The sequence below is a fragment of the Limulus polyphemus genome, unplaced genomic scaffold (assembly GCF_000517525.1).
Source record: "Limulus polyphemus unplaced genomic scaffold, Limulus_polyphemus-2.1.2 Scaffold1116, whole genome shotgun sequence".
NCBI classification, from domain to species: Eukaryota; Metazoa; Arthropoda; class Merostomata; order Xiphosura; family Limulidae; genus Limulus; species Limulus polyphemus.
The window spans coordinates 272,236-281,783 of record NW_013666726.1 but is presented as its reverse complement, the minus strand read 5'-3'; the positions used below and the strand labels follow the sequence as shown (position 1 = coordinate 281,783).

At 34.9% G+C, this 9,548-nt stretch overlaps 1 protein-coding gene across 2 annotated transcripts; it reads left to right on the top strand.

The window, feature by feature from the left end:
• Positions 1-474: 474 nt before the first annotated feature.
• On the top strand, positions 475-9,410 carry LOC111086459 (GTP-binding protein REM 1-like). Of its 2 annotated transcripts, none has more exons than XM_022389389.1 (4): positions 475-1,345; positions 2,062-2,147; positions 6,082-6,301; positions 8,492-9,410. In XM_022389389.1, exons 1-4 carry the CDS (start codon positions 688-690, stop codon positions 8,737-8,739), a joined length of 1,212 nt encoding a protein of 403 aa, XP_022245097.1. In that variant the 5' UTR covers positions 475-687; the 3' UTR covers positions 8,740-9,410. The 2 variants fall into 2 exon arrangements, with proteins under 2 accessions (XP_022245097.1, XP_022245096.1); XM_022389388.1 differs by having other exon boundaries at positions 479-1,345; positions 2,059-2,147.
• The last annotated feature ends 138 nt before the right edge of the window (positions 9,411-9,548 follow it).

The window sequence follows — 9,548 nt, the reverse complement described above, 5'->3', positions numbered from 1 at the left end:
AGTTGTCTTTCAAACGCTCATGAAATACCAAAATTATCTCTTGGATTTTTTATACACTACAGATAAGAAACGCTATTCAAAAATGTTTCGTTTCATGACCCACAACTGTGAGGTTTTGTCATAAATATCCAGTTTTTATCATTCATGACTTTGAAAATACGAATCAGCTGTGTTTCAAGCCTGTCAATAGAAAACACTAATATGTACTAAACGTAGCATTAGACTAGATGAAAAATCAATAGTACAAGCGTTTCATAACGTTATATATCGATTAAAAGGTATACAGTAAGCCGTAATATGCTTGTCTCTCATTAGCTGTATGAATATTGTCTGGTGAGTAAGCGAAGATTATGAAATTAAATAACTTACAAATTTACACAATTTTTGGGGCAGTCTTGGCTTTAAATTTCGTTTTTAATTGCGTCAATTTCAACTTTGAAGATAATTATACAGAAGTGTGATTGCGGCCTCACTTTGCATTTGATGTTGAGGTTAACAAATCTACCAATGACAGTCTAAGTAGAGCACGTGACACTTGAGCTCTGTTGTCATGGCTAGAAGATTGAAGCCCGGAGTATATAATAGTTCCGGCGGGACTTTAAGAGTCGCAAGTATCTCTCTCTATACTACACAAACAAGACTCAGAGGAAAACCTTTGTCATTAGATGGTTAGCAGTTTGGCGGGGAATGATGTTAGATGTTTCAAAACGTTCAGCTGGGCCCAATAGACGTTGCAGAGCCGTGAGCACCGGTATTGGTACAGCGCAAGCTTGTAGCATGCCAGACCTACAGTTTCTGTTTACAATACCACATTCTTCATGTCGCACGACTCCGGGAAGCTCTCCCAGCTCGAGCCCAGTCAGAGCCCAAACAACGTGTCAAAATAAATATAGAGGCAAGAGCTTGAAGCAACCCGAGAGTCCCAGACGGTCCACCTATCCACTTGCTTCACCCTCTCGCCGTTGTCGGAGCAAATTATGGACAGGTGAGGAAGTAGATCCTTGGGCTCAGTTCAGACGAAGGGTCATCACTAGTCCTTCCCCACCCAGCAGCCTGATCTTGAGTGGTCACCGTCTTCGTCGGTTCAGTGTCACTACAAAGGGGATTATTCACTTGGGTGATTTGGTCAGGGATCGATCCCGTTCTGACATAGAATCCTACGAAGGAAGTAGAAGCGACTCAAGTGAACACCCTTCCTCATCGTCTTCCAGCCGTAGAGGCAGTAATCCTGCTCGACACCATGTAGTGATTCTTGGAGAAGACAACGTAGGTAAAACAAGCCTCGTCTCCCACTTCTTGAATTCTGAATATCTGACAGGATATGAAAGTTACTGTGACACTCTGGGTAGGCGGTTTTTTCTATATTCTAATATAATTATGGTACGACTCTTTATGTGCAGTTTTTCAGAAGAATAAAATGCTTACAATTAAGAACATATTGTTCTTTCTTACTGATTACTTCCTGTAAAAAAAATTAAGATCCTAGCTCTTCTTAAGTTCAGTAAAATATACAAATGTGTACTTAGTATAACTTAGTATTGCCTTAAAGGCAACTGTTTATCGTCTTACTTAGTATAACGTCCAATCACTCTCTACCTACAGTGATTTCCTTAAAGGCAACTGTTCATTGGCTTACTTAGTATAACAAGCATAAAAAAATGTGGACGCTCTCTACCTACAGTGATTTCCTTAAAGGCAACTGTTTATCGCACATCATATGTAAAATAATTTAAAACCGACACTGGGTTACTTTGTTTTGTTCGGAGCGATGACGTGTAGATGTCAAGATCCAGTACGACTTGAAAATGGGCGAAGATTCATTCGTTTCCTCTCTATAGTTTAAGGAGCCTATTCTATTACTGATTTTTTTATTTTTTCATGTTAGTTGTACGTGTAGCATATTATTATTTCCTCATTGATCTTTTATGAAAAAGAAACCCAAACCATGCTTGCATTTCAATGTATATAGGAAAATGTCCTTGTTTTCAATGTTTTGTACACCTTCCAACGTCTGTGTATTTACTTCCAATCATTTGGTAACAGTCTTTCGACTTTCAGAAGAAAACAACGAGAGATCAGTTTCCGTGCTTATTGAAGGAGAAGAAACCGAGCTGACGTTTCAATGCGAGTCTTCCTCTGACATCACGGTATGTTATGTGTCTATAAATATTGATATTCACCGTCTATAGGAATTCATTGATACGTGTGTCAGTATTTGTTCAAATATCAATATATAATTTTCTGTATAAGAGGATCGTTGGTTGTTTTGAATTTCGCGCAAAGCTACACGAAGGCTATCTGCGCTAGCCGTCCCTAATTTAGCAGTGTAAGACTAGAGGGAAAGCAGCTAGTCATCACCACCCACAGCCAACTCTTGGGCTACTATTTTACCAATGAACAGTGGGATTGACTGTCACATTATAACGCCCCCACGGCTGATAGGGCGAGCTTGTTTGGTGGGACGAGGATTCGAACTCGCGACCAGCAGATTGCGAGTCGAGCGCACTAACCACCTGGCCATGCTAGGCCCTGTATAAGAGAATAATAACTAAGAACTGATGTCTTTGTGTATATGTTTCAACATAGTTCTTGAATTTTGGGATAATTCGTTGTTTCTGAAAATGAAATAACAAGTAAAATCTAGCTAGGAGAAAGCGTTACTTAGTTAGCATCTTAAAGTATGTATTGATTTGAAAGTACAAGCTTGAAAGTAGTCTTGCTATTCAGCTTCAGCCAAAGTAAAGTAGACTTGCTATTTGGCTTCAGCCAGAGTAAAGTAGCCTTGCTATTCAGCTTCAGCCAGAGTAAAGTAGCCTTGCTATTAAGCTTCAGCCAGAGTAAAGTAGCCTTGCTATTCAGCTTCAGCCAGAGTAAAGTAGCCTTGCTATTCAGCTTCAGCCAAAGTAAAGTAGACTTGCTATTTAACTTCAGCCAGAGTAAAGTAGCCTTGCTATTCAGCTTCAGCCAGAGTAAAGTAGACTTGCCAAGTCTACTTTAGTCTGGCTGAAGCTGAATAGCAAGGCTACTTTAGTCTGGCTGAAGCTGAATAACAAGTCTACTTTACTCTGGCTAAAGCTGAATAGCAAGTCTAGTATACTTTGGCTGTAGCTGAATAGCAAGTCTACTTTAGTCTGGCAGAAGCTGAATAGCAAGTCTACTTTACTTTGACTGAAGCTGAATAGTAAGTCTACTTTACTTTGGCTGAAGCTGAATAGCAAGGCTACTTTACTTTGGCTGAATCTGAATAGCAAGTCTACTTTACTTTGACTGAAGCTGAATAGCAAGGCTACTTTACTTTGGCTGAATCTGAATATATTCAGCTTTAGCCAGAGTAAAGTAGACTTGTTATTCAGATTCAGCCAGAGTAAAGTAGCCTTGCTATTCAGCTTCTGCCAGACTAAAGTAGACTTGCTATTCAGCTACAGCCAAAGTATAGTAGACTTGCTATTCAGCTTCAGACAGAGTAAAGTAGCCTTGCTATTCAGCTTTAGCCAGAGTAAAGTAGACTTGTTATTCAGATTCAGCCAGAGTAAAGTAGCCTTGCTATTCAGCTACAGCCAGACTAAAGTAGACTTGCTATTCAGCTTCAGCCAGAGTAAAGTAGCCTTGCTATTCAGCTTTAGCCAGAGTAAAGTAGGCTTGTTATTCAGATTCAGCCAGAGTAAAGTAGACTTGCTATTCAGCTTTGTTTACTTCGAGTGGTCTTGCTACTCCACTTCTGTAATAATAAAGTAGACTTGCTATTCAGATTCGTTTAGATTAAGGTAATGTTGTTATTCAGCTTCAGCCAGAGTAAAGTAGGCTTGCTGTTCAGCATCAATCAATATAAAACAGAAAGGCCATATTTGGTCTAAAGTTAGGGTTTCGATTTTTTCAAAGACATGTCTATTCAAGTCCAGAGTGTAGATATCTGAATAGAGATTAACTGATTGTTTAACTATGTTAGTAGTGAGAAAGTGCAAAATTCGTTTACAAATTAGATACATTGTAGGCAATGAAGGTATTTCTTTCCTCTGCTGGGTTACATTCTACTGATCAATACTAGTCACCCTAGTTTTACTCATCTGTACTATATACGAGACTGATTGTTGTCGGCTTAGATATAGAGACATATTTGTGTATATATAAATATTTAGGGATGTGCGTGTGTGTATATTAATTCGCATGTGTGGACTTCGTTTCTACATGTCCTCCGATGGGATAGAGGCAAGTCCGTGTACTTACAATGTACGAATCTGGAGTTTTATTCTCCACGATAAACTGAGTGCAGATGGCCCGTTGTATAGCTTTGCACTAAGAAAACAACAACAACGTTGCGTTATATACTTGCACGTGCGCATATGCGATTCATTTGTATTGGGTATGTGCGCGATTCTCTTTACATACAGTACAAGTGAGTGCGTGCGTGTAATTCTCTGCATTATGTTATTGTTATTGATGTAGATACACATCGATAAATCTACGCCATCAGCTATTGCTGTATGCTTTGTTTGTTTGTTTGTTTTAGTGCAAAGCCACATTGGTATATCTGCTGTGTTCACAGCGGGGAGTTGAACCCAGAATTTTAGAGTTGTAAGTCCATAGACTTACCGCTGTCGCACCGGGGAACTGTTGTATGCACAATAGGCTTAAATGTAGTTTTCATTGTTATTCATACAGATTGGGTCCATACTAACGTTAAAAAAAAAAAGTCCGTTTTGTGTAAACTATCATTTTTACAGAGTTTAGTGGGTTATATGCAGAAATACCTGTACATAGTTAAAACCAAATTCTGATTCTAAGAATATGCACTTAGAAAACAGATACCGGTCACTTTTCATGCAATACATGTGATTGTTTTTTCTCAACTGTTGTGACTTTTATGTTATTTTCCATTTCTTTCAAAGAAAAAGATATAGATTATCAATTTCAACTCTCTCTATCTGAAGTTTACAAAATCACCATTGTAATATAGTAACAGTTCACTAAGCCTGAAATGCCCGCTGACTCTTGCCTCAACTCAAACAGTGAATATAACGACATTATATCTTAAGTGCTTTGCAAACATACATCGAGTGAAACAAGATCACTTTAATTATGCTAGTATATTAAAACTAATGAGAAATGTCAAAGTTAATCTTTGATCTAGAATAATTCTCCCGCACATTATTCAGTTAAATGTTTGTAACCTAGTTTCTTTTTCTCACAAGTCTATTACATATTTACTTGAATATAATCATACTTAGAACTTATCGAAGTAACAGATTAACCGTTAGTATATTAGAGACTTTGTTAGTTATGTGCCAACGATCTCGTTTAAAGATATTTGTAAAAGGTTTCAGCTCCAAACGCTTGTTTATTGTTAAGCACAAAGCTACATATTGGGCTATCTGCGGCGTGATCACCGAAGAGAATCGAATTCCAGAATTTAGTGTTACACAGCTCCAAAAGACAAGAACCTTTCCAACCTATTGTTTTGTTCAGATAAATGAATTGTAAGAGATGTAAAGAACACGGTTCAAACAATACTCAATGTTCACCAAATTATTCACAATTCCATGAATTAAGTATGCAAACAAAACATTTAATGGAATATGTATGTACACAAAACATTTAATGGAATATGTATGTACACAAAACATTTAATGGAATATGTATGTACACAAAACATTTAATGGAACATGTATGTATACAAAACATTTAATGGAATATGTATGTATACAAAACATTTAATGGAATATGTATGTACTCAAAACATTTAATGGAATATATATGTACTCAAAACATTTAATGGAATATGTATGTATACAAAACATTTAATGGAATATGTATGTATACAAAACATTTAATGGAATATGTATGTATACAAAACATTTAATGGAATATGTATGTACTCAAAACATTTAATGGAATATATATGTACTCAAAACATTTAATGGGATATGTATGTAATTTCTCACACATTGATATAAAAAAATGTACGATATTACAGAAAGGATATTTTTCTTCCAGTTTTGATTTATCAGTGTAACTGACCTTAAGTTCGGTAACATTTTAATCTAATTCACAATTATTCTCTTTTTTATATATTTTTACTATTAGGTGGACGACACCACTTTTTCCCTTACAGCCGCCTTTCTTGTAGTGTATTCAGTGACGGACAGAGTGAGCTACGAATATGCTGGACGAACTCTGGCCCTGTTGAGATATTTGGGAACAAAATTGTCTACTCATATCTTGGGCTCTGATTCCTTCCCAAAAGCTCTCATTCTCGTCGGAAACAAAGCAGATTTGGCTCGTAGTAGAACAGTGACAGAAGAAGGTAAACGTTACCTTTTGTGTATTATTATTGAGTATAAGCCATTGTTTTCTACCTGAACGGCATCTTATGCTGTACATCGACTAAACGACATAGGGATCGGGTACAGCAGTGTTACATTTTAATATAATCACTAAAGAGAAGGAATCGTATGAGCAGCGCCTGCCATCAAAAGTAATAATAGAATTGACTGTCACTCTTATAACGCACCCACTGCTTGAAATCAGGTACTTGTTTATCTTAAGCTTCCCGGTAGATAGCCCGGCATGCTAACCATTGAGTCGCACTCGGTTCTGAACATTAAAGCAATATGCAGTTATAACTCGAAACAATCTGGTTTAGACAACATTTTTAAAAGCTTTATTATTTTTGATCTTTTGTTTTTTTGTCCTTATAACATTTATGTATCTTGGATAGCTATTGGCTAACATTTATGTATCTTGGATAGCTATTGGCTAACATTTATGTATCTTGGATAGCTATTGGCTAACATTTATGTATCTTGGATAGCTATTGGCTAACTTCAAATTAGTCCCTTATTTAACCCTAGTTTCATTTTAGTCATAATGTTATTATTGTAGTTGAAATTGTTTGCTTTTTCATAGCTTTCGGTGTTATATAAATTAAGTTAATTGTAATTATTAATAAAATAGATTATACATCAATATGCCAATGTATTACAAGAAACGAAAACAAAACTTTACAATTTCTTAACTATAACATTAAACAAGTACAATAAAAAAAATTCAAATTTTATAAAGACCAGTACAGATCGATATATACGTAACTTAGCTAGCTATGGTCATATAGAAAGTTTTAATGCTACAAAAAGTATTGAAAGTCAAACTACAAAAACTGACTTACTTAAAAGTTAAAAAAAAATATCCCTACTTTGGCAAATCACTGTAATTACATTAGTCTGAGCTAAAGTAAGGGTGATTTTTTTAAATCTACCTTCAAATTTAATTATATGCCTCAAGTAATGCATCGTTCGTTTTATATATATAATAGTATCCTTTTCGTTACATGAAAGGAATCATTGGGATCTTAGATATAAGAGTTCTGTAAAATAATTAGAGCGATAAGGTTCGCCTTTTTTTTGTACACTTGTTTGGGAAAGTCACTTTTTTCTTACTTAGATGAAAATTTATGGAAATAGTGAAACTATATTCACTCCATAAATACAGATAGGGACTTAGTTGGCTTTATAAGTTCAATAAGCTTTAATTTTGCTTAGCCAATACTGGGAAATAGTCATTGTTAATATTCAGACATTTTAAAGGTGGTTTTAAACGGACGATTTTTATAACCGTCATTTTGTTTCATCACGATCCCGTACTACCGTACTCGGTAACAAAATGCTCTTATTAAAGAAGACATCGGTTCATTTGAGACGTGTTTTAGTAGTGTCAATGTATTTCGTTTATTTATTTATTTTCAAACTAATTTTGCTCTTCAAATACTGGCTGAGGTCACCCGTTAAGGAAGTAAAAACGTTAGATAATCTTATTCCTTTTTTGTTTTTTCTTATTAAATCCCTAGTGACCTCATCGGATGCTAATTGCATTCCCAGCTATATGGGAAATAATAATAAACTCATTTAAATGATTAAATTATGTCTTAAAATTCAACACCAGAAGTCTATAAACAAAGTGGAAATGTGCCCCATTTCGAACTCTTTTTTTTTTCTCCCTTCTCGAGCAAAATTCCCAAAAGGAAAAATCACTTTTACACCGTTGTACAGATTTCAAGTTATCATAGAAAAATCACTTTTACACCGTTGTACAGTTTCAAGTTATCATAGAAAAATCATTTTTACACCGTTGTACAGATTTCAAGTTATCATAGAAAAATCACTTTTACACCGTTGTACAGTTTCAAGTTATCATAGAAAAATCACTTTTACACAGTTGTACAGTTTCAAATTATCATAGAAAAATCACTTTTACACAGTTGTACAGTTTCAAATTATCATAGAAAAATAACTTTTACACTGTTGTACAGTTTCAAGTTATCATAGAAAAATCACTTTCACATCGTTTTACAGATTTCAAGTTATCACGGTAATCGAGCCAGCCATCTCTGGATGGTGAAAGTTAACACACGTGATGGATCATCTTTAGAGTAAGATGACATGGCCATATATATTTTTACTCATTCTTTACACGGAGTTGTTATTTATCTTTTTTACAGAAGGCCGAACTCTAGCCAACAAATACAACATTAAGTTTATCGAGACTTCAGCAGCTATTACACACAACGTAGACGAACTATTGGTAGGTATCGTTAGCCAAATCCGTCTGAGATCAAGCATGATGAATGATGACAGTGCCGTCTACAGGTTTAGACGTCTAAGTGGAAAAGCTCTTGGATTGATGAGTAAATTTTTACAAAAATGTGAACTTAAAGTTAGATCTTGTGATAATCTGCATGTCCTGTGATAATCTGCATGTCCTATGATGCTTTTACATTTCTGTACGTGTTTTGATATATATGAAGTAACATTATGTGCCTCATTGTTTACACTGTGTGTTCTGTCCTGTTAATGTAAGTGTAAGTTAGACAAAATTATATCAACCAATATATGGCTGTAAAAGTAAGGCGGTATTTTCTTTCTCACAATTAACGGGGCAGAGTATGTAATGTAGCCAAAAAACTTATAAGTAATAATATTTCAGTTTTAGCTATTTATTTTAAGATCTCAACTATGTTTTCTTTATTCTTATATGTGAATTCAAATAATCTTTGATAAATTTGTTTCATACGATGCTACTTCTGTGGCTATTTACTACGATGGTGGTATTTTTTTTGTTGTTGTTGTTTTTTAGCGCAGAGCTACACAATGGGTTATCTGCGTTCTGCCCACCGTAGGGAAACGAACCCCGAATTTTAGCGTTGGAAATCCATAAATTTACCACTAACCTTCCAGTGTAACATTTACTAGGGAAAGAACTGCCATGAATTTGCTGTTGTCAAAACCAGAATTTTTGTTTTATGATTTTAAAATTTATCGTTATGAATATTAGTAACCTTTTATGTATTGTTAATTCTAATTGTTGAAAGAATGTTGATAAAGAAAACAAAATGTCGTTCATTGAACTAACATACATATATATATATATATATATTTATATTTGAGATAAAAAAAATAAAATTCGAAAATGTGTAAGGAGTTAGTTGTTTTATATTTAGTACATAGGAATATACTACCATATATATATATATATATATATATATATATATATATAAT